Below are 24,844 nucleotides of genomic sequence, written 5' to 3'. Positions count from 1 at the left end.
GCGCTTTCGCTCGGCCACCCGCAGCCTCAACGACGCCTGTCACTCAAAAGGGGCAACTTCCGGTGGGGTGGTAACCGGAAGTCGCCCTCGTGGGCCGGCGTCACGGTGGACGGACGGGCGGCCGCGAAGGGGGAATTCCGTCATTTCCGGTGGGCGGCCGCCAGCGGGGAGGAAGGCAGGCCGGACGCGCGCCGTCACTTCCGGGCCCTCGCCGTCACTTCCGGGCGCGGGCCGGCTCTTCCGGATCCGGGGAACAGTGTGCACCGCCGGAAGTCGGTCCGCCCGGACAGCGGAAGTCGCCGCCTCCAGTTCCGGGCCCCCTGTGCGATGGAAGCGGCAGCGGCGGCGCTCGGGGCTCTGACCCAACAGGTGGGCCCGGGACCGGGGCTCTGAGGCCGGGGGGACCCGGGGGACTCCTCCCCCCCCGCCTCAGGCCGTCCTGAGGCTCTGGAGAGGCCCTGAGGGGGGATTTGTGGAGTGGGCTAGTAGGGGTGCGATGGGCCGAAGGGCCTTTCCCGGTGTGACCGCCTCCAATGAGGGGCTGAATGGGCCTCCTCCTGTTCCTGTGTAACAGACTCGAGGAGGGGGGTCTGAATGGGCCTCCTCCTGTTCCTGTGTAACAGACTCGAGGAGCTGAATGGGCCTCCTCCTGTTCCTGTGTAACAGACTCGAGGGGCTGAATGGGCCTCCTCCTGTTCCTGTGTAACAGACTCGAGGAGGGGGGGCTGAATGGGCCTCCTCCTGTTCCTGTGTAACAGACTCGAGGAGGGGGGGTCTGAATGGGCCTCCTCCTCTTCCTGTGTAACAGACTCGAGGAGGGGGGGCTGAATGGGCCTCCTCCTGTTCCTGTGTAGCAGACTCGAGGAGGGGGGGGCTGAATGGGCCTCCTCCTGTTCCTGTGTAACAGACTCGAGGAGGAGGGGCTGAATGGACCTCCTCCTGTTCCTGTGTAACAGACTCGAGGAGGGGGGGCTGAATGGGCCTCCTCCTGTCCCTGTGTAACAGACTCGAGGAGGAGGGGCTGAATGGACCTCCTCCTGTTCCTGTGTAACAGACTCGAGGAGGAGGGGCTGAATGGGCCTCCTCCTGTTCCTGTGTAACAGGCTCGAGGGGCTGAATGGGCCCCCTCCTGTTCCTGTGTAACAGACTCGAGGAGGGGGGGACTGAATGGGCCTCCTCCTGTTCCTGTGTAACAGACTCGAGGTGGGGGGGCTGAATGGGCCTCCTCCTGTTCCTGTGTAACAGACTCGAGGGGCTGAATGGGCCCCCTCTTGTTCCTGTGTAACAGACTCGAGGAGGGGGCTGAATGGGCTTCCTCCTGTTCCTGTGTAACAGACTCGAGGTGGGGGGGCTGAATGGGCCCCCTCTTGTTCCTGTGTAACAGGCTCGAGGGGCTGAATGGGCCTCCTCCTGTTCCTGTGTAACAGACTCGAGGAGGGGGCTGAATGGGCTCCCTCCTGTTCCTGTGTAACAGGCTCGAGGGGCTGAATGGGCCTCCTCTGTTCCTGTGTAACAGACACGAGGAGGGGGCTGAATGGGCCTCCTCCTGTTCCTGTGTAACAGACTCGAGGAGGGGGCTGAATGGGCTCCCTCCTGTTCCCGTGTAACAGACTCGAGGGGCTGAATGGGCCTCCTCCTGTTCCTGTGTAACAGACTCGAGGAGGGGGCTGAATGGGCCTCCTCCTGTTCCTGTGTAACAGACTCGAGGAGGAGTGGCTGAATGGGCCTCCCGTTCCTCTGTAACAGACTCGAGGAGGGGGCTGAATGGGCCTCCTCCTGTTCCTGTGTAACAGACTCGAGGAGGGGGGGCTGAATGGTCCTCCTCCTGTTCCTGTGTAACAGACACGAGGAGGGGGGGGCTGAATGGGTCTCCTGTTCCTGTGTAACAGGCTCGAGGGACTGAATGGGCCTCCTCCTGTTCCTGTGTAACAGACTCGAGGAGGGGGGGCTGAATGGGTCTCCTGTTCCTGTGTAACAGGCTCGAGGGACTGAATGGGCCTCCTCCTGTTCCTGTGTAACAGACTCGAGGAGGAGTGGCTGAATGGGCGGCCTCCTGTTCCTGTGTAACAGACTCGAGGGGCTGAATGGGCCTCCTCTTGTTCCTGTGTAACAGACTCGAGGAGGGGGGGCTGAATGGGCCTCCTCCTGTTCCTGTGTAACAGACTCGAGGGGCTGAATGGGCCTCCTCCTGTTCCCGTGTAACAGACTCGAGGAGCTGAATGGGCCTCCTCCTGTTCCTGTGTAACTGCCCCGAGGAGGAGGGGCTGAATGGGCCTCCTCCTGTTCCTGTGTAACAGACTCGAGGAGGGGGGGGCTGAATGGGCCACCTCCTGTTCCTGTGTAACAGACTCGAGGAGGGGCTGAATGGGCCTCCTCCTGTTCCTGTGTAACAGACTCGAGGGGCTGAATGGGCCTCCTCCTGTTCCTGTGTAACAGACTCGAGGAGGGGGGGCTGAATGGGCCTCCTCCTGTTCCTGTGTAACAGACTCGAGGAGGGGGGGCTGAATGGGCCTCCTCCTCTTCCTCTGTAACAGACTCGAGGGGCTGAATGGGCCTCCTCCTGTTCCTGTGTAACAGACTCGAGGAGGAGGGGCTGAATGGGCCTCCTCCTGTTCCTGTGTAACAGACTCGAGGAGTGGGGGCTGAATGGGCCTCCTCCTGTTCCTGTGTAACAGTCTCGAGGAGGGGGCTGAATGGGCCTCCTCCTGTTCCTGTGTAACAGACTCGAGGAGGGGGCTGAATGGGCCTCCTCCTGTTCCTGTGTAACAGACTCGAGGAGGGGGGCTAAATGGGCCTCCTCCTGTTCCTGTGTAACAGACTCGAGGAGGAGGGGCTGAATGGGCCTCCTGCTGTTCCTGTGTAACAGACTCGAGGTGGGGGGGCTGAATGGGCCTCCTCCTGTTCCTGTGTAACAGACTCGAGGTGGGGGGGGCTGAATGGGCCTCCTCCTGTTCCTGTGTAACAGACCCGAGGTGGGGGGGCTGAATGGGCCTCCTCCTGTTCCTGTGTAACAGACTCGAGGAGAGGGGCTGAATGGGCCGCCTCCTGTTCCTGTGTAACAGGCTCGAGGTGGGGGGGCTGAATGGTCTCCCGGAGACCCGCGAATCGGTTAGGAACAGACCCGCTTGTTCATCCCCCTTCCTTTCCTTTTCCTTGTTTCCCGCAGCTCTCCGCAGTATCGGCTCACGTCGGGAATGTCGTCCGGCACATCCGCAGTGGAGAGCTCCCAACGGATAAGGTGGGAACGTTGGGGGGGGGGGGGGGAGAGGGAGAGATGGACGGAGAGAGCGATGGTGGGAGGGAGCTGGGTTGGCGGTCTTCCTGGCTCTCAGCTGAACGAGGACATCCGCCAAGTTGGCGAACGGGGGGTCACTCTGTCGAGCGGGCGAGAGATAGAGAGCGGGCGAGAGATAGAGAGCGGGCGAGAGATAGAGAGCGGGGCGAGAGAGAGAGAGCGGGCGAGAGAGAGAGAGCGGGCGAGAGAGAGAGAGCGGGCGAGAGATAGAGAGCGGGCGAGAGAGAGAGAGCGGGCGAGAGAGAGAGAGCGGGCGAGAGATAGAGAGCGGGCGAGAGATAGAGAGCGGGCGAGAGATAGAGAGCGGGCGAGAGATAGAGAGCGGGCGAGAGATAGAGAGCGGGCGAGAGATAGAGAGCGGGCGAGAGAGAGAGAGAGAGCGGGCGAGAGAGAGAGAGCGGGCGAGAGAGAGAGAGCGGGCGAGAGAGAGAGAGCGGGCGAGAGAGAGAGAGAGAGCGGGCGAGAGAGAGAGAGCGGGCGAGAGAGAGAGAGCGGGCGAGAGATAGAGAGCGGGCGAGAGATAGAGAGCGGGCGAGAGAGAGAGAGCGGGCGAGAGAGAGAGAGCGGGCGAGAGATAGAGAGCGGGCGAGAGATAGAGAGCGGGCGAGAGATAGAGAGCGGGCGAGAGATAGAGAGCGGGCGAGAGATAGAGAGCGGGCGAGAGATAGAGAGCGGGCGAGAGATAGAGAGCGGGCGAGAGATAGAGAGCGGGCGAGAGATAGAGAGCGGGCGAGAGATAGAGAGCGGGCGAGAGATAGAGAGCGGGCGAGAGAGAGAGAGCGGGCGAGAGAGAGAGAGCGGGCGAGAGATAGAGAGCGGGCGAGAGATAGAGAGCGGGCGAGAGATAGAGAGCGGGCGAGAGATAGAGAGCGGGCGAGAGATAGAGAGCGGGCGAGAGATAGAGAGCGGGCGAGAGATCGAGAGCGGGCGAGAGATAGAGAGCGGGCGAGAGATAGAGAGCGGGCGAGAGATAGAGAGCGGGCGAGAGATAGAGAGCGGGCGAGAGATAGAGAGCGGGCGAGAGATAGAGAGCGGGCGAGAGATAGAGAGCGGGCGAGAGAACCTGAGAACATCTCAGAAGGTAAGCAAGTGATTTTTACTGTATACCTTTTTTCAAATTGTGTGTGTCGGGGGGGACAGAAAAGCTGTGACCTGAGTGGCTGGTTGGGATTCTAACCTAAATTTTTTTGACTATTTGGGAACTAATTAAACATAATAACTTAATTATAATTTAGAGGATATCTAAGCCAGAGATCGGAGGATATTATAGTTAGCTATCGCATTTCTATTAGAAATCTAGTGCTAGGAAACAGATAGTTGACAGTAACTTTGTAATTTAAAAAAAAAAAAAAGTATTTATAAAAAAAAAGACAAATTTTAATTTTAATTAATTGACGCAATGTCAGTTAGAGGGGTGCTGTGCTCTGACTGTGAGATGTGGCAGGTCCGGGAGGCTTCCAGCGTCCTGGATGGCTTCATCTGCAGAAAGTGCACCCAACTGCAGCTCCTCACAGACCGCATGGTTCGGTTGGAGCAGCAATTGGATGCACTTAGGAGCATGCAGGTGGCGGAAAGCGTCATAGATCGCAGTTATGTAAGTGTGGTCACACCCAAGGTGCAGGCAGAGAAATGGGTGACCACCAGAAAGGGCAGGCAGTCAGTGCAGGAATCCCCTGTGGTTGTCCCCCTCTCGAACAGGTATACCCCTTTGGATACTGTCGGGGGGGATAGCCTATCAGGGGAAAACAGCAGCAGCCAGAGCAGTGGCACCACGGCTGGCTCTGATGTTCAGAAGGGAGGGTCAAAGCGCAGAAGAGTAATAGTTATAGGGGACTCTATCGTCAGGGGAACAGATAGGCGCTTCTGTGGACGTGAAAGAGACTCCAGGATGGTATGTTGCCTCCCTGGTGCCAGGGTCCAGGATGTCTCCGAACGGGTAGAGGGAATCCTGAAGGGGGAGGGCAAACAGGTAGAGGTCGTTGTACATATTGGTACTAACGACATAGGCAGGAAGAGGCATGAGGTCCTGCAGCAGGAGTTCAGGGAGCTAGGCAGAAAGTTAAAAGACAGGACCTCGAGGGTTGTAATCTCGGGATTACTCCCTGTGCCACGTGCCAGTGAGGCTAGAAATAGGAAGATAGAGCAGACAAACACGTGGCTAAACAGCTGGTGTAGGAGGGAGGGTTTCGGTTATCTGGACCACTGGGAGCTCTTCCGGGGCAGGTGTGACCTGTATAAGATGGACGGGTTGCATCTAAACCGGAGAGGCATAAATATCCTGGCCGCGAGATTTGCTAGTGTCACACGGGAGGGTTTAAACTAGTATGGCAGGGGGGTGGGCACGGGAGCAATAGGTCAGAAGGTGAGAGCGTTGAGGGAGAACTAGGGAATATGGACAGTGTGGCTCTGAGGCAGAGCAGACGGGGAGAAGTTGCTGAACACAGCGGGTCTGGTGGCCTGAAGTGCATATGTTTTAATGCAAGGAGCATTACGGGTAAGGCAGATGAACTTAGAGCTTGGATTAGTACTTGGAACTATGATGTTGTTGCCATTACAGAGACCTGGTTGAGGGAAGGGCAGGATTGGCAGCTAAACGTTCCAGGATTTAGATGTTTCAGGCGGGATAGAGGGGGATGTAAAAGGGGAGGCGGAGTTGCACTACTTGTTCAGGAGAGTATCACAGCTATACAGCGAGAGGACACCTCAGAGGGCAGTGAGGCTATATGGGTAGAGATCAGGAATAAGAAGGGTGCAGTCACAATGTTGGGGGTATACTACAGGCCTCCCAACAGCCAGCGGGAGATAGAGGAGCAGATAGGTAGACAGATTTTGGAAAAGAGTAAAAACAACAGGGTTGTGGTGATGGGAGACTTCAACTTCCCCAATATTGACTGGGACTCACTTAGTGCCAGGGGCTTAGACGGGGCAGAGTTTGTAAGGAGCATCCAGGAGGGCTTCTTAAAACAATATGTAAACAGTCCAACTAGGGAAGAGGCGGTACTGGACCTGGTATTGGGGAATGAGCCCGGCCAGGTGGTAGATGTTTCAGTAGGGGAGCATTTCGGTAACAGTGACCACAATTCAGTAAGTTTTAAAGTACTGGTGGACAAGGATAAGAGTGGTCCGAGGATGAATGTGCTAAATTGGGGGAAGGCTAATTATAACAATATTAGGCGGGAACTGAAGAGCATAGATTGGGGGCGGATGTTTGAGGGCAAATCAACATCTGACATGTGGGAGGCTTTCAAGTGTCAGTTGATAGGAATACAGGACAGGCATGTTCCTGTGAGGAAGAAAGACAAATATGGCAATTTTCGGGAACCTTGGATGACGAATGATATTGTAGGCCTCGTCAAAAAGAAAAAGGAGGCATTTGTCAGGGCTAAAAGGCTGGGAACAGACGAAGCCTGTGTGGCATATAAGGAAAGTAGGAAGGAACTTAAGCAGGGAGTCAGGAGGGCTAGAAGGGGTCATGAAAAGTCATTGGCAAATAGGGTTAAGGAAAATCCCAAGGCTTTTTACACTTACATAAAAAGCAAGAGGGTAGCCAGGGAAAGGGTTGGCCCACTGAAGGATAGGCAAGGGAATCTATGTGTGGAGCCAGAGGAAATGGGCGAGGTACTAAATGAATACTTTGCATCAGTATTCACCAAAGAGAAGGAATTGGTAGATGTTGAGTCTGGAGAAGGGGGTGTAGATAGCCTGGGTCACATTGTGATCCAAAAAGACGAGGTGTTGGGTGTCTTAAAAAATATTAAGGTAGATAAGTCCCCAGGGCCGGATGGGATCTACCCCAGAATACTGAAGGAGGCTGGAGAGGAAATTGCTGAGGCCTTGACAGAAATCTTTGGATCCTCGCTGTCTTCAGGGGATGTCCCGGAGGACTGGAGAATAGCCAATGTTGTTCCTCTGTTTAAGAAGGGTGGCAGGGATAATCCCGGGAACTACAGGCCGGTGAGCCTTACTTCAGTGGTAGGGAAATTACTGGAGAGAATTCTTCGAGACAGGATCTACTCCCATTTGGAAGCAAATGGACGTATTAGTGAGAGGCAGCACGGTTTTGTGAAGGGGAGGTCGTGTCTCACTAACTTGATCGAGTTTTTCGAGGAGGTCACTAAGATGATTGATGCAGGTAGGGCAGTAGATGTTGTCTATATGGACTTCAGTAAGGCCTTTGACAAGGTCCCTCATGGTAGACTAGTACAAAAGGTGAAGTCACACGGGATCAGGGGTGAACTGGCAAGGTGGATACAGAACTGGCTAGGCCATAGAAGGCAGAGGGTAGCAATGGAGGGATGCTTTTCTAATTGGAGGGCTGTGACCAGTGGTGTTCCACAGGGATCAGTGCTGGGACCTTTGCTCTTTGTAGTATATATAAATGATTTGGAGGAAAATGTAACTGGTCTGATTAGTAAGTTTGCAGACGACACAAAGGTTGGTGGAATTGCGGATAGCGATGAGGACTGTCTGAGGATACAGCAGGATTTAGATTGTCTGGAGACTTGGGCGGAGAGATGGCAGATGGAGTTTAACCTGGACAAATGTGAGGTAATGCATTTTGGAAGGGCTAATGCAGGTAGGGAATATACAGTGAATGGTAGAACCCTCAAGAGTATTGAAAGTCAAAGAGATCTAGGAGTACAGGTCCACAGATCACTGAAAGGGGCTACACAGGTGGAGAAGGTAGTCAAGAAGGCATACGGCATGCTTGCCTTCATTGGCCGGGGCATTGAGTATAAGAATTGGCAAGTCATGTTGCAGCTGTATAGAACCTTAGTTAGGCCACACTTGGAGTATAGTGTTCAATTCTGGTCGCCACACTACCAGAAGGATGTGGAGGCTTTAGAGAGGGTGCAGAAGAGATTTACCAGAATGTTGCCTGGTATGGAGGGCATAAGCTATGAGGAGCGATTGAATAAACTCGGTTTGTTCTCACTGGAACGAAGGAGGTTGAGGGGCGACCTGATAGAGGTATACAAAATTATGAGGGGCACAGACAGAGTGGATAGTCAGAGGCTTTTCCCCAGGGTAGAGGGGTCAATTACTAGGGGGCATAGGTTTAAGGTGAGAGGGGCAAGGTTTAGAGTAGATGTACGAGGCAAGTTTTTTACGCAGAGGGTAGTGGGTGCCTGGAACTCGCTACCGGAGGAGGTAGTGGAAGCAGGGACGATAGGGTCATTTAAGGGGCATCTTGACAAATATATGAATAGGATGGGAATAGAAGGATACGGACCCAGGAAGTGTAGAAGATTGTAGTTTAGTCGGGCAGTATGGTCGGCACGGGCTTGGAGGGCCGAAGGGCCTGTTCCTGTGCTGTACATTTCTTTGTTCTTTGTTCTTTGTTTGAGAGATAGAGAGCGGGCGAGAGATAGAGAGCGGGCGAGAGATAGAGAGCGGGCGAGAGATAGAGAGCGGGCGAGAGATAGAGAGCGGGCGAGAGATAGAGAGCGGGCGAGAGATAGAGAGCGGGCGAGAGATAGAGAGCGGGCGAGAGATAGAGAGCGGGCGAGAGATAGAGAGCGGGCGAGAGATAGAGAGCGGGCGAGAGATAGAGAGCGGGCGAGAGATAGAGAGCGGGCGAGAGATAGAGAGCGGGCGAGAGATAGAGAGCGGGCGAGAGATAGAGAGCGGGCGAGAGATAGAGAGCGGGCGAGAGATAGAGAGCGGGCGAGAGATAGAGAGCGGGCGAGAGATAGAGAGCGGGCGAGAGATAGAGAGCGGGCGAGAGATAGAGAGCGGGCGAGAGATAGAGAGCGGGCGAGAGATAGAGAGCGGGCGAGAGATAGAGAGCGGGCGAGAGATAGAGAGCGGGCGAGAGATAGAGAGCGGGCGAGAGATAGAGAGCGGGCGAGAGATAGAGAGCGGGCGAGAGATAGAGAGCGGGCGAGAGATAGAGAGCGGGCGAGAGAGAGAGAGCGGGCGAGAGAGAGAGAGCGGGCGAGAGAGAGAGAGCGGGCGAGAGAGAGAGAGCGGGCGAGAGAGAGAGAGCGGGCGAGAGAGAGAGAGCGGGCGAGAGAGAGAGAGCGGGCGAGAGAGAGAGTGCGGGCGAGAGAGAGTGCGGGCGAGAGAGAGAGAGCGGGCGAGAGAGAGAGAGCGGGCGAGAGAGAGAGCGGGCGAGAGAGAGAGAGCGGGCGAGAGAGAGAGATAGAGCGGGCGAGAGAGAGAGAGAGAGCGGGCGAGAGAGAGAGAGAGAGCGGGCGAGAGAGAGAGAGAGAGCGGGCGAGAGAGAGAGAGAGAGCGGGCGAGAGAGAGAGAGAGAGCGGGCGAGAGAGAGAGAGAGAGAGCGGGCGAGAGAGAGAGAGAGAGAGCGGGCGAGAGAGAGCGGGCGAGAGAGAGCGGGCGAGAGAGAGCGGGCGAGAGAGAGCGGGCGAGAGAGAGCGGGCGAGAGAGAGCGGGCGAGAGAGAGCGGGCGAGAGAGAGCGGGCGAGAGAGAGCGGGCGAGAGAGAGCGGGCGAGAGAGAGCGGGCGAGAGAGAGCGGGCGAGAGAGAGCGGGCGAGAGAGAGCGGGCGAGAGAGAGCGGGCGAGAGAGAGCGGGCGAGAGAGAGAGAGCGAGAGAGAGCGGGCGAGAGAGAGAGAGCGAGAGAGAGCGGGCGAGAGCGAGAGAGAGAGAGCGAGAGAGAGCGGGCGAGAGCGAGAGAGAGAGAGCGAGAGAGAGCGGGCGAGAGAGAGCGGGCGAGAGAGAGCGGGCGAGAGAGAGCGGGCGAGAGAGAGCGGGCGAGAGAGAGCGGGCGAGAGAGAGCGGGCGAGAGAGAGCGGGCGAGAGAGCGGGCGAGAGAGAGCGGGCGAGAGAGAGCGGGCGAGAGAGAGAGAGCGAGAGAGAGCGGGCGAGAGAGCGGGCGAGAGAGCGGGCGAGAGAGAGCGGGCGAGAGAGAGCGGGCGAGAGAGAGCGGGCGAGAGAGAGAGAGCGAGAGAGAGCGGGCGAGAGAGAGCGGGCGAGAGAGAGCGGGCGAGAGAGAGCGGGCGAGAGAGAGAGAGCGAGAGAGAGCGGGCGAGAGAGAGAGAGCGAGAGAGAGCGGGCGAGAGAGAGCGGGCGAGAGAGAGCGGGCGAGAGAGAGCGGGCGAGAGAGAGAGATAGAGCGAGAGAGAGCGAGAGAGAGATAGAGCGAGAGAGAGGGGGCGAGAGAGATAGAGCGAGAGAGAGCGGGCGAGAGAGATAGAGCGAGAGAGATAGAGCGAGAGAGATAGAGAGATAGAGCGAGAGCGCGAGAGAGACGGGGAGCGCGAGAGAGAGGCGGAGAGAGCGGGGGAGAGGCGGAGGGGAGGGGTGGAGGGCGGAGGGTGGCGGACAGAGATTTGATTCATTGTCACGTACCGAAGTACAGTGAAAAGTATTTTCCTGCGGCCGAGGGAACGTACACAGTACGTACACAGTTGACACAAGAATAATCAACAGGGAACATTGACAAATGGTACATCGACAAACACTGATTGGTTACAGTGCGGAACAAGGGGCCAAACAAAACAATACATGAGCAAGAGCAGCATAGGGCGTCGTGAATAGTGTTCTTACAGGGAACAGATCAGACCGAGGGGGGAGTCGTTGAGGAGTCTAGTAGCTGTGGGGAAGAGGCTGTTCCTGTGTCTGGATGTACGGGTCTTCAGACTTCTGTACCTTCTGCCTGGTGGAAGGGTCTGGAAGAAGGCAGTGCCTGGGTGGGAGGGGTCTCTGATAATGCTGTCTGCCTTCCTGAGGCAGCGGGAGGTGTAGACAGAATCAATGTGGGGGTGGCAAGCGTGTGTGATGCGCTGGGCTGAGTTCACCACACTCTGCAGTTTCTTGCGATCTTGGACCGAGCAGTTGCCATACCAGGCTGTGATGCAGCCGGATAGGATGCTCTCTATCGCACATCTGTAGAAGTTTGAGAGAGTCGATGCAGACATGCCAAATTTCTTTAGCTTCTGTTGGAAGTGGAGAATTTGTTGGGCTTTCTTGACTGTTGCATCAACGTGAGTGGACCAGGACAGACTGTTGGTGATGGTGACCCCCAGGAACGTAAAGCGATCGACCATCTCCACTTCAGAGCCATTGATGCAGACGGGGGTTGGGGAGGGATTAGTAATGGGGGGGCGGAGAGGGGCGATGGAGGTCAGCGATCACTGGGATGGGGAGCCAGGGGAAGGAATAAACTAATGAGAGAACCGTCCTTCCGCAGGGCCTCAGCTTTCTCGAGGTGAAAAATCAGATGTTGGCGATGTACCTGTCAGATCTGGCTCACGTCATCCGGAATAAAATTACCGGCACGAGCCTCCGGGCGGAACCAGCTGTGCTCCGACTGGTGGAGATTCGGACGGTAAGATATCAGGAAGCTGAATCGAATCGAGGGTTCGGGGTGGTTTATATACAGAATAACATCCCCGGGAGTGAGTTACAGACTGGAATCTAATCGAGGGGTTCGGGGTGGTTTATATATAGAATAACAGATACCCGGGAGTGAGTTACAGACTGGAATCTAATCGAGGGGTTCGGGGTGGTTTATATATAGAATAACAGATACCCGGGAGTGAGTTACAGACTGGAATCTAATCGAGTGGTTCAGGGTGGTTTATGTATAGAATAACAGATACCCGGGAGTGAGTTGCAGACTGGAATCTAATCGAGGGGTTTAGGGTGGTTTATATATAGAATAACAGATACCCGGGAGTGAGTTACAGACTGGAATCTAATCGAGTGGTTCAGGGTGGTTTATATATAGAATAACAGATACCCGGGAGTGAGTTACAGACTGGAATCTAATCGAGGGGTTCGGGGTGGTTTATACATAGAATAACTGATACCCGGGAGTGAGTTACAGACTGGAATCTAATCGAGGGGTTCGGGGTGGTTTATATATAGAATAACAGATACCCGGGAGTGAGTCACAGACTGGAGTCTAATCGAGGTGTTCGGGGTGGTTTATATATAGAATAACAGATACCCGGGAGTGAGTTACAGACTGGAATCTAATCGAGGGGTTCGGGGTGGTTTATATATAGAATAACAGATACCCGGGAGTGAGTTACAGACTGGAATCTAATCGAGGGGTTTGGGGTGGTTTATATATAGAATAACAGACACCCGGGAGTGAGTTACAGACTGGAATCTAATCGAGGGGTTCGGGGAGGTTTATATATAGAATAACAGATACCCAGGAGTGAGTTACAGACTGGAATCTAATCGAGGGGTTCGGGGTGGTTTATATATAGAATAACAGATACCCGGGAGTGAGTTACAGACTGGAGTCTAATCGAGGGGTTCGGGGTGGTTTATATATAGAATAACAGATTCCCGGGGGTCATTTACAGACTGGAATCTAATCGAGGGGTTCGGGGTGGTTTATATATGGAATAACAGATACCCGGGAGTGAGATACAGACTGGAATCTAATCGAGGGGTTCGGGATGGTTTATATATGGAATAACAGATACCTGGGAGTGAGTTACAGACTGGAATCTAATCGAAGAGTTCAGGGTGGTTTATATATAGAATAAGAGATACCCAGGGGTGAGTTACAGACTGGAATCTAATCGAGGGGTTCGGGCTGGTTTAGAAATAGAATAACAGATACCCGGGAGTGGGTTACAGACTGGAATCTAATCGAGGGGTTCGGGGTGGTTTATATATCGAATAACAGATACCCGGGAGTGAGTTACAGACTGGAATCTAATCGAGGGGTTCCGGGTGGTTTATATATAGAATAACAGATACCCGGGAGTGAGTTACAGACTGGAATCTAATCGAGGGGTTCGGGATGGTTTATATATAGAATAACAGATACCCGGGAGTGAGTTACAGACTGGAATCTAATCGAGGGGTTCGGGATGGTTTATATATAGAATAACAGATACCCGGGAGTGAGTTACAGACGGGAATCTAATCGAAGGGTTCGGGGTGGTTTATATATGGAATAACAGATACCCGGGAGTGAGTTACAGACTGGAATCTAATCGAGGGGTTCAGCGTGGTTTATATATAGAATAACAGATAACCGGGAGTGAGTGACAGACTGGAATCTAATCGAGGGGTTCGGGGTGGTTTATATATAGAATAACAGATATCCGGGAGTGAGTTACAGACTGGAATCTAATCGAGGGGTTCAGGGTGGTTTATATATAGAATAACAGATACCCGGGAGTGAGTTACAGACTGGAATCTTATCGAGGGGTTCGGGTTGGTTTATATATAGAATAACAGATACCCGTGAGCGAGTTACAGACTGGAATCTAATCGAGCGCTTCGGTGAGGTTTGTATATAGAATAACAGATACCTAGGAGTGAGTTCCCGACTGGAATCTATTCGAGGGGTTCGGTGTGGTTTATATATAGAATAACAGATACCCGGGAGTGAGTTACAGACTCGAATCTAATCGAGGGGTTCGGGATGGTTTATATATAGAATAACAGATACCCGGGAGTGTGTTACAGACTGGAATCTAATCGAGGGGTTCGGGATGGTTTATATATAGAATAACAGATACCCGGGAGTGAGTTACAGACTGGAATCTAATCGAGCGGTTCGGGGTGGTTTATATATGGAATAACAGATACTCGGGAGTGAGTTACAGACTGGAATCTAATCGAGGGGTTCAGCGTGGTTTATATATAGAATAACAGATAACCGGGAGTGAGTGACAGACTGGAATCTAATCGAGGGTTTCGGGGTGGTTTATATATAGAATAACAGATACCCGGGAGTGAGTGACAGACTGGAATCTAATCGAGGGGTTCGGGGTGGTTTATATACAGAATAACTGATACCCGGGAGTGAGTTACAGACTGGAATCTAATCGAGGGGTTCGGGGTGGTTTATATATAGAATAACAGATACCCGGGAGTGAGTTACAGACTGGAATCTAATCGAGGGGTTTGGGGTGGTTTATATATAGAATAACAGATACCCGGGAGTGAGTTACAGACTGGAATCTAATCGAGGGGTTCGGGGAGGTTTATATATAGAATAACAGATACCCAGGAGTGAGTTACAGACTGGAATCTAATCGAGGGGTTCGGGGTGGTTTATATATAGAATAACAGATACCCAGGAGTGAGTTGCAGACTGGAGTCTAATCGAGGGGTTCGGGGTGGTTTATATATAGAATAACAGATTCCCGGGGGTGAGTTACAGACTGGAATCTAATCGAGGGGTTCTGGGTGGTTTATATATAGAATAACAGATACCCGGGAGTGAGTTACAGACTGGAATCTAATCGAGGGGTTCGGGATGGTTTATATATAGAATAACAGATACCCGGGAGTGAGTTACAGACTGGAATCTAATCGAGGGGTTCGGGATGGTTTATATATAGAATAACAGATACCCGGGAGTGAGTTACAGACTGGAATCTAATCGAGGGGTTCGGGGTGGTTTATATATAGAATAACAGATACGCGGGAGTGAGTTACAGACTGGAATCTAATCGAGGGGTTCGTGGTGGTTTATATACAGAATAACAGATACCCGGGAGTGAGTTACAGACTGGAATCTAATCGAGGGGTTCGGGGTGGTTTATATATAGAATAACAGATACCCGGGAGTGAGTTACAGACTGGAATCTAATCGAGGGGTTCGGGATGGTTTATATATAGAATAACAGATACCCGGGAGTGAGTTACAGACTGGAATGTAATCGAGGGGTTCGGGGTGGTTTATATACAGAATAACAGATACCCGGGAGTGAGTTACAGACTGGAATGTAATCGAGGGGTTCGGGGTGGTTTATATATAGAATAACAGATACCCGGGAGTGGGTTACAGACTGGAATCTAATCGAGGGGTTCGGGGTGGTTTATATATAGAATAACAGATACCCGGGAGTGAGTTACAGACTGGAACCTAATCGAGGGGTTCGGGGTGGTTTATATATAGAATAACAGATACCCGGGAGTGAGTTACAGACTGGAATCTAATCGAGGGGATTGGGGTGGTTTATATATAGAATAACAGATACCCGGGAGTGAGTTACAGACTGGAATCTAATCGAGGGGTTCGGGGTGGTTTATATACAGAATAACAGATACCCGGGAGTGAGTTACAGACTGGAATCTAATCGAGGGGTTTGGGGTGGTTTATGTATAGAATAACAGATACCCGGGAGTGAGTTACAGACTGGAATCTAATCAAGGAGTTCGGGGTGGTTTATATATAGAATAACAGATACCCGGGAGTGAGTTACAGACTGGGATCTAATCGAGGGGTTCGGGGAGGTTTATATATAGAATAACAGATACCCGGGAGTGAGTTACAGACTGGAATCTAATCGAGGGGTTCGGGGAGGTTTATATATAGAATAACAGACACCCGGGAGTGAGTTACAGACTGGAATCTAATCGAGGGGTTCGGGGTGGTTTATATATAGCATAACAGATACCCGGGAGTGAGTTACAGACTGGAATCTAATCGAGGGGTTCGGGGTGGTTTATATATAGAATAACAGATACCCGGGAGTGAGATACAGACTGGAATCTAATCGAGGGGTTCGGGGTGGTTTATATATAGAATAACAGATACCCGGGAGTGAGTTACAGACTGGAATCTAATCGAGGGGTTCGGGGTGGTTTATATATAGAATAACAGATACCCGGGAGTGAGTTGCAGACTGGAGTCTAATCGAGGGGTTCGGGGTGGTTTATATATAGAATAACAGATACCCGGGAGTGAGTTACAGACTGGAATCTAATCGAGGGGTTCGGGGTGGTTTATATATAGAATAACAGATACCCGGGAGTGAGTTACAGACTGGAATCTAATCGAGGGGTTCGGGGTGGTTTATATATAGAATAACAGATACCCGGGAGTGAGTTGCAGACTGGACTCTAATCGAGGGGTTCGGGGTGGTTTATATATAGAATAACAGATACCCGGGAGTGAGTTACAGACTGGAATCTAATCGAGGGGTTTGGGGTGGTTTATATATAGAATTACAGATACCCGGGAGTGAGTTGCAGACTGGAATCTAATCGAGGGGTTCAGGGTGGTTTATATATAGAATAACATATACCCGTGAGTGAGATACAGACTGGAATCTAATCGAGGGGTTCAGGGTGGTTTATATATAGAATGACAGATACCCGGGAGTGAGTTACAGACTGGAATCTAATCGAGGGGTTCAGGGTGGTTTATATGTAGAATAACAGATACCCGTGAGTGAGTTACAGACTGGAATCTAATCGAGGGGTTCGGGGTGGTTTATATATAGAATAACAGATACCTGGGAGTGAGTTACAGACTGGAATCTAATCGAGGGGTTCGGGGTGGTTTATATATAGAATAACAGATACCCGGGAGTGAGGTACAGACTGGAATCTAATCGAGGGGTTCAGGGTGGTTTATATATAGAATAACAGATACCCGGGAGTGAGTTACAGACTGGAATCTAATCGAGGGGTTTGGGGTGGTTTATATAGAGAATAACAGATACCCGGGAGTGAGTTACAGACTGGAATCTAATCGAGGGGTTCGGGGTGGTTTATCTATAGAATAACAGATACCCGGGAGTGAGTTACAGACTGGAATCTAATCGAGGGGTTCGGGGTGGTTTATATATAGAATAACAGATACCCGGAAGTGAGTTACAGACTGGAATCTAATCGAGGGGTTCGGGGTGGTTTATATAGAGAATAACAGATACCCGGGAGTGAGTTACAGACTGGAATCTAATCGAGGGGTTCGGGATGGTTTATATATAGAATAACAGATAACTGGGAGTGAGTTACAGACTGGAATCTAATCGAGGGGTTCTGGGTGGTTTATATATAGAATAACAGATACCCGGGAGTGAGTTACAAACTGGAATCTAATCGAGGGGTTCGGGGTGGTTTATATATAGAATAACACATACCCGGGAGTGAGTTACAGACTGGAATCTAATCGAGGGGTTCAGGGTGGTTTATATGTAGAATAACAGATACCCGGGTGTGAGTTACAGACTGGAATCTAATCGAGGGGTTCGGGGTGGTTTATATATAGAATAACAGATACCCGGGAGTGAGTTACAAACTGGAATCTAATCGAGGGGTTCGGGGTGGTTTATATATAGAATAACACATACCCGGGAGTGAGTTACAGACTGGAATCTAATCGAGGGGTTCAGGGTGGTTTATATGTAGAATAACAGATACCCGGGTGTGAGTTACAGACTGGAATCTAATCGAGGGGTTCGGGGTGGTTTATATATAGAATAACAGATATCCGGGAGTGAGTTACAGACTGGAATCTAATCGAGGGGTTCGGGGTGGTTTATATATAGAATAACAGATATCCGGGAGTGAGTTACAAACTGGAATCTAATCGAGGGGTTCGGGGTGGTTTATATATAGAATAACAGATACCCGGGAGTGAGTTACAGACTGGAATCTAATCGAGGGGTTCGGGGTGGTTTATATATAGAATAACAGATACCCGGGAGTGAGTTACTGACTGGAATCTAATCGAGGGGTACCGGGTGGTTTATATACAGAATAACAGATACCCGGGAGTGAGTTACAGACTGGAATCTAATTGAATTCTCCGTTGATATCACCTCACCATCATCCCCAGGTTCTCGAGAAAATGAGAGCGACGGATCACAAGCTACGCTATCAGATTGATAAACTTGTGAAAACAGCCCTCACCGGAACTCTTGGTAAGTGGGGGGGGGGGGGATGTCAGTCCGTCTCTCGCTCTCGCTTTCTCTCCGTCTCTCTCTTTGCCTCAGTCTTTCTTCCCTCGCTCCCGATTTGCTGAGCGCGCTGGGGCGGGAATGCAAGCTGCGGGGAGGACACCGAGCGCGTGGACGGGGTGCCGTTGAGGCCACATCTGGAACGCCGCGCGCAGCCTCCACATTGGGAACGTGGGTCGTGTCGCTGTTTGCTCCGGGGTAATCTGACATTCTCATCTTTCAGGAGCGGACAATCCGTTGACCTTCAAACCCAACCCAGGCAACATGATCAGTCAGGTGAGCCCTTCCAAACACGCCTCGGGTAGCAACCTCGACTCACTCCCTCCGTACTGACCCCCTGACAGTGCGGCGCTCCCTCAGTACTGACCCTCTGACAGTGCGGCACTCCCTCAGTACTGACCCTCTGACAGTGCGGCGCTCCCTCAGTACTGACCCTCTGACAGTGCGGCGCTCCCTCAGTACTGACCCCCTGACAGTGCGGCGCTCCCTCAGTACTGGCCCCCTGACAGTGCGGCGCTCCCTCAGTACTGACCCTCTGACATTGCGGCACTCCCTCAGTACTGACCCTCTGACAGTGCGGCACTCCCTCAGTACTGACCCTCTGACAGTGCGGCGTTCACTCAGTACTGACCCTCTGACAGTGCAGCACTCCCTCAGTACTGACCCTCTGACAGTGCAGCGCTCCCTCAGTACTGACCCTCTGTCAGTGCGGCACTCCCTCAGTACTGACCCTCTGACAGTGCAGCGCTCCCTCAGTACTGACCCTCCGACAGTGCGGCACTCCCTCAGTACTGACCCTCTGACAGTGCGGCACTCCCTCAGTACTGACCCTCTGACAGTGCAGCGCTCCCTCAGTACTGACCCTCTGACAGTGCGGCACTCCCTCAGTACTGACCCTCTGACAGTGCGGCACTCCCTCAGTACTGACCCTCTGACAGTGCGGCACTCACTCAGTACTGACCCTCTGACAGTGCGGCACTCCCTCAGTACTGACCCTCTGACAGTGCGGCGCTCCCTCAGTACTGACCCTCTGACAGTGCGGAACTCCCTCAGTACTGACCCTCTGACAGTGCGGCGCTCCCTCAGTACTGACCCTCTGACAGTGCGGCACTCCCTCAGTACTGACCCTCTGACAGTGCAACACTCCCTCAGTACTGACCCTCTGACAGTGCGGCACTCCCTCAGTACTGACCCTCTGACAGTGCGGCGCTCCATCAGTACTGACCCTCTGACAGTGCGGCACTCCCTCAGTACTGACCCTCTGACAGTGCGGCACTCCCTCAGTACTGACCCTCTGACAGTGCGGCACTCCCTCAGTACTGACCCTCTGACAGTGCGGCACTCCCTCAGTACTGACCCTCTGACAGTGCAGCACTCCCTCAATACTGACCCTCTGACAGCGCGGCACTCCCTCAGTACTGACCCTCTGACAGTGCGGCACTCCCTCAGTACTGACCCTCTGACAGTGCGGCACTCCCTCAGTACTGACCCTCTGACAGTGCGGCGCTCCCTCAGTACTGACCCTCTGGCAGTGCGGCACTCCCTCAGTACTGACCCTCTGGCAGTGCGGTGCTCCCTCAGTACTGACCCTCTGACAGTGCGGCACTCCCTCAGTACTGACCCTCCGATAGTGCGGCGCTCCCTCTGTACTGACCCTCTGACAGTGCGGCACTCCCTCAGTACTGACCCTCTGACAGTGCGGCACTCCCTCAGTACTGACCCTCTGACAGTGCGGCACTCCCTCAGTACTGACCCTCTGACAGTGCGGCACTACCTCAGTACTGACCCTCTGACAGTGCAGCACTCCCTCTGTACTGACCCTCTGACAGTGCAGCACTCCCTCGGTACTGACACTCTGACAGTGCGGCACTCCCTCAGTACTGACCCTCTGACAGTGCGGCACTCCCTCAGTACTGACCCTCTGACAGTGCGGCACTCCCTCAGTACTGACCCTCTGACAGTGCGGCACTCCCTCAGTACTGACGCTCCGATAGTGCGGCGCTCCCTCAGTACTGACCCTCTGACAGTGCGGCACTCCCTCAGTACTGACCCTCTGACAGTGCAGCACTCCCTCAGTACTGACCCTCTGTCAGTGCGGCGCTCCCTCTGTACTGACGCTCTGACAGTGCAGCACTCCCTCGGTACTGACCCTCTGACAGTGCGGCACTCCCTCAGTACTGACCCTCTGACAGTGCAGCACACCCTCAGTACTGACCCTCTGACAGTGCGGCACTCCCTCAGTACTGAGCCTCTGACAGTGCGGCACTCCCTCAGTACTGACCCTCTGACAGTGCGGCACTCCCTCAGTACTGACCCTCTGACAGTGCGGCACTCCCTCAGTACTGACCCTCTGACAGTGCGGCACTCACTCAATACTGACCCTCTGACAGTGCAGCACTCCCTCAGTACTGACCCTCTGACAGTGCAGCACTCCCTCAGTACTGACCCTCTGACAGTGCGGCTCTCCCTCAGTACTGACCCTCTGACAGTGCGGCACTCCCTCAGTACTGACCCTCTGACAGTGCGGCACTCCCTCAGTACTGACCCTCTGACAGTGCGGCACTCCCTCAGTACTGCCCCTCTGACAGTGCGGCACTCCCTCAGTACGGACCCTCTGACAGTGCGGCACTCCCTCAGTACTGACCCTCTGACAGTGCGGCACTCCCTCAGTACTGACCCTCGGACAGTGCGGCACTCCCTCAGTACTGATCCTCTGACAGTGCGGCGCTCCCTCAGTACTGACCCTCTGACAGTGCTGCACTCCCTCAGCACTGACCCTCTGACAGTGCGGCACTCCCTCAGTACTGACCCTCTGACAGTGCGGCACCCCCTCAGTACTGACCCTCTGAGAGTGCGGCACTCCCTCAGTACTGACCCTCTGACAATGCAGCACTCCCTCAGTACTGACCCTCTGACAGTGCGGCACTCCCTCAGTACTGACCCTCTGACAGTGCGGCACTCCCTCAGTACTGACCCTCTGACAGTGCGGCACTCCCTCAGTACTGACCCTCTGACAGTGCGGCACTCCCTCAGTACTGACCCTCTGACAGTGCAGCACTCCCTCAGTACTGACCCTCTGACAGTGCGGCACTCACTCAGTACTGACCCTCTGACAGTGCGGCACTCCCTCAGTACTGACCCTCTGACAGTGCGGCACTCCCTCAGTACTGACCCTCTGACAGTGCGGCACTCCCTCAGTACTGACCCTCTGACAGTGCGGCGCTCCCTCAGTACTGACCCTATGGACAGTGCGGCGCTCCCTCAGTACTGACCCTCTGACAGTGCGGCACTCCCTCAGTACTGACCCTCTGACAGTGCGGCGCTCCCTCAGTACTGACCCTCTGACAGCGCGGCACTCCCTCAGTACTGACCCTCTGACAGTGCAGGACTCCCTCAGTACTGACCCTCTGACAGTGCGGCACTCCCACAGTACTGACCCTCTGACAGTGCGGCACTCACTCAGTACTGACCCTCTGACAGTGCGGCACTCCCTCAGTACTGACCCTCTGACAGTGCGGCACTCCCTCAGTACTGACCCTCTGACAGTGCGGCGCTCCCTCAGTACTGACCCTCTGACAGTGCGGTGCTCCCTCAGTACTGACCCTATGACAGTGCGGTGCTCCCTCAGTACTGACCCTCTGACAGTGCGGCACTCCCTCAGTACTGACCCTCTGACAGTGCGGCGCTCCCTCAGTACTGACCCTCTGACAGTGCAACACTCCCTCAATGCTGACCCTCTGACAGTGCGGCGCTCCCTCAGTTCTGACCCTCTGACAGTGCGTCACTCCCTCAGTACTGACCCTCTGACAGTGCGGCGCTCCCTCAGTACTGACCCTCTGACAGTGCGGCGCCCCCCTCAGTACTGACCCTCTGACAGTGCGGCACTCCCTCAGTACTGACCCTCTGACAGTGCGGCACTCCCTCAGTACTGACCCTCTGACAGTGCGGCACTCCCTCAGTACTGACCCTCTGACAGTGCGGCACTCCCTTAGTACTGACTCTCTGACAGTGCGGCACTCCCTCAGTACTGACCCTCTGACAGTGCGGCACTCCCTCAGCACTGACCCTCTGACAGTGCGGCACTCCCTCAGTACTGACCCTCTGACAGTGCGGCACTCCCTCAGTACTGACCCTCTGACAGTGCGGCACTCCCTCAGTACTGACCCTCTGACAGTGCAGCACTCCCTCAGTACTGACCCTCTGACAGTGCGGCACTCACTCAGTACTGACCCTCTGACAGTGCGGCACTCCCTCAGTACTGACCCTCTGACAGTGCGGCGCTCCCTCAGTACTGACCCTCTGACAGTGCGGCACTCCCTCAGTACTGACCCTCTGACAGTGCGGCGCTCCCTCAGTACTGACCCTCTGACAGTGCGGCGCTCCCTCAGTACTGACCCTATGCCAGTGCGGCACTCCCTCAGTACTGACCCATCTGACAGTGCGGCGCTCCCTCAGTACTGACCCTCTGACAGTGCGGCGCTCCCTCAGTACTGACCCTCTGACAGTGCGGCACTCCCTCAGTCCTGACCCTCTGACAGTGCAGCACTCCCTCAGTACTGACCCTCTGACAGTGCGGCACTCCCTCAGTACTGACCCTCTGACAGTGCGGCGCTCCCTCAGTACTGACCCTCTGACAGTGCGGCACTCCCTCAGTACTGACCCTCTGACAGTGCGGCACTCCCTCAGTACTGACCCTCTGACAGTGCGGCGCTCCCCTCAGTACTGACCCTCTGACAGTGCGGCACTCCCTCAGTACTGACCCTCTGACAGTGCGGTGCTCCCTCAGTAGTGACCCTCTGACAGTGCGGCACTCCCTCAGTACTGACCCTCTGACAGTGCGATTACACGTGTCTCAGTTCGGACCCTCTGACAGTGCGGCGCTCCCTCAGTACTGACCCTCTGACAGTGCGGCACTCCCTCAGTACTGACCCTCTGTCAGTGCGGCACTCCCTCAGTACTGACCCTCTGACAGTGCAGCGCTCCCTCAGTACTGACCCTCTGACAGTGCAGCACTCCCTCAGTACTGACCCTCTGACAGTGCAGCGCTCCCTCAGTACTGACCCTCTGACAGTGCGGCACTCCCTCAGTACTGACCCTCTGACAGTGCGGCACTTCCTCAGTACTGACCCTCTGACAGTGCAGCGCTCCCTCAGTACTGACCCTCTGACAGTGCGGCGCTCCCTCAGTACTGACCCTCTGACAGTGCGGCACTCCCTCAGTACTGACCCTCTGACAGTGCGATTACACGTGTCTCAGTTCGGACTGTGGGATGACCTGACTGAGGGCATAGACCGGTTTGGGTTGCGTGGCGAGTGTTGATGGACTCGTTCCTGTCTTGGCGTTTTGCCTCCAGATTGAGGAGGACGAGGTGGATAGTGAGGAGGGGGAAGGTGACCCGCTTCGCAAGAAGGAGTCTGGCTTGAAATCGAAGAAGATCTACATCCCCCCTCGCCTGGTGCCAATGCACTACGGTCAGTATCGTGTCAGCCACCATTACCTCCCCGTCCTCACCTCTACATCCCCTTCCTCACCTCTACATCCCCCTCCTCACCTCGACCCCGCCCCCTCACCTCGACCCCACCCCCCTCGCCTCGATCCCGCCCCCTCGCCTCGACCCCGCCCCCTCGCCCCGCCCCCTCACCTCGACCCCGCCCCCTCACCTCGACCCCGCCCCCTCACCTCGACCCCGCCCCCTCACCTCGACCCCGCCCCCTCACCTCGACCCCGCCCCCTCGCCTCGACCCCGCCCCCTCGCCTCGACCCCCGCCCCCCTCGCCTCGACCCCGCCCCCTCGCCTCGACCCCGCCCCCTCGCCTCGACCCCGCCCCCTCGCCTCGACCCCGCCCCCTCGCCTCGACCCCGCCCCCTCGCCTCGACCCCGCCCCCTCGCCTCGACCCCGCCCCCTCGCCTCGACCCCGCCCCCCCTCGCCTCGACCCCGCCCCCCTCGCCTCGACCCCGCCCCCTCCTCGCCTCGACCCCGCCCCCTCGCCTCGACCCCGCCCCCTCGCCTCGACCCCGCCCCCTCGCCTCGACCCCCGCCCCCTCGCCTCGACCCCGCCCCCTCGCCTCGACCCCGCCCCCTCGCCTCGACCCCGCCCCCTCGCCTCGACCCCGCCCCCTCGCCTCGACCCCGCCCCCTCGCCTCGACCCCGCCCCCTCGCCTCGACCCCGCCCCCTCGCCTCGACCCCGCCCCCTCGCCTCGACCCCGCCCCCTCGCCTCGACCCCGCCCCCTCGCCTCGACCCCGCCCCCTCGCCTCGACCCCGCCCCCTCGCCTCGACCCCGCCCCCTCGCCTCGACCCCGCCCCCTCGCCTCGACCCCGCCCCCTCGCCTCGACCCCGCCCCCTCGCCTCGACCCCGCCCCCTCGCCTCGACCCCGCCCCCTCGCCTCGACCCCGCCCCCTCGCCTCGACCCCGCCCCCCTCGCCTCGACCCCGCCCCCTCGCCTCGACCCCGCCCCCTCGCCTCGACCCCGCCCCCTCGCCTCGACCCCGCCCCCCTCGCCTCGACCCCGCCCCCTCGCCTCGACCCCGCCCCCTCGCCTCGACCCCGCCCCCTCGCCTCGACCCCGCCCCCCTCGCCTCGACCCCGCCCCCTCGCCTCGACCCCGCCCCCTCGCCTCGACCCCGCCCCCTCGCCTCGACCCCGCCCCCTCGCCTCGACCCCGCCCCCTCGCCTCGACCCCGCCCCCTCGCCTCGACCCCCGCCCCCTCGCCTCGACCCCGCCCCCTCGCCTCGACCCCGCCCCCTCGCCTCGACCCCGCCCCCTCGCCTCGACCCCGCCCCCTCGCCTCGACCCCGCCCCCTCGCCTCGACCCCGCCCCCTCGCCTCGACCCCGCCCCCTCGCCTCGACCCCGCCCCCCTCGCCTCGACCCCGCCCCCTCGCCTCGACCCCGCCCCCCCTCCCCCC

The 24,844-nt window shown here is 55.8% G+C and overlaps 1 protein-coding gene across 1 annotated transcript in view; it reads left to right on the top strand.

The window, feature by feature from the left end:
- Positions 1–24,844, top strand: part of LOC140422576 (neuroguidin-like) — a 24,999-nt gene continuing 155 nt past the window's right edge. The window contains exons 1-6 of the mRNA XM_072507583.1: positions 1–369; positions 3,167–3,238; positions 11,450–11,587; positions 17,810–17,894; positions 18,154–18,206; positions 23,284–23,401. Coding sequence (XP_072363684.1) covers positions 328–369; positions 3,167–3,238; positions 11,450–11,587; positions 17,810–17,894; positions 18,154–18,206; positions 23,284–23,401 — 508 coding nt within the window. The 5' untranslated portion in view covers positions 1–327. The remainder of the gene's footprint in view (positions 370–3,166; positions 3,239–11,449; positions 11,588–17,809; positions 17,895–18,153; positions 18,207–23,283; positions 23,402–24,844) is intronic.

The sequence above is a fragment of the Scyliorhinus torazame genome, chromosome 5 (assembly GCF_047496885.1).
Source record: "Scyliorhinus torazame isolate Kashiwa2021f chromosome 5, sScyTor2.1, whole genome shotgun sequence".
Classification (NCBI taxonomy): domain Eukaryota; kingdom Metazoa; phylum Chordata; class Chondrichthyes; order Carcharhiniformes; family Scyliorhinidae; genus Scyliorhinus; species Scyliorhinus torazame.
Note: the sequence above shows the minus strand (reverse complement) of the source record. Positions and strands in the feature narration are given on the sequence as shown.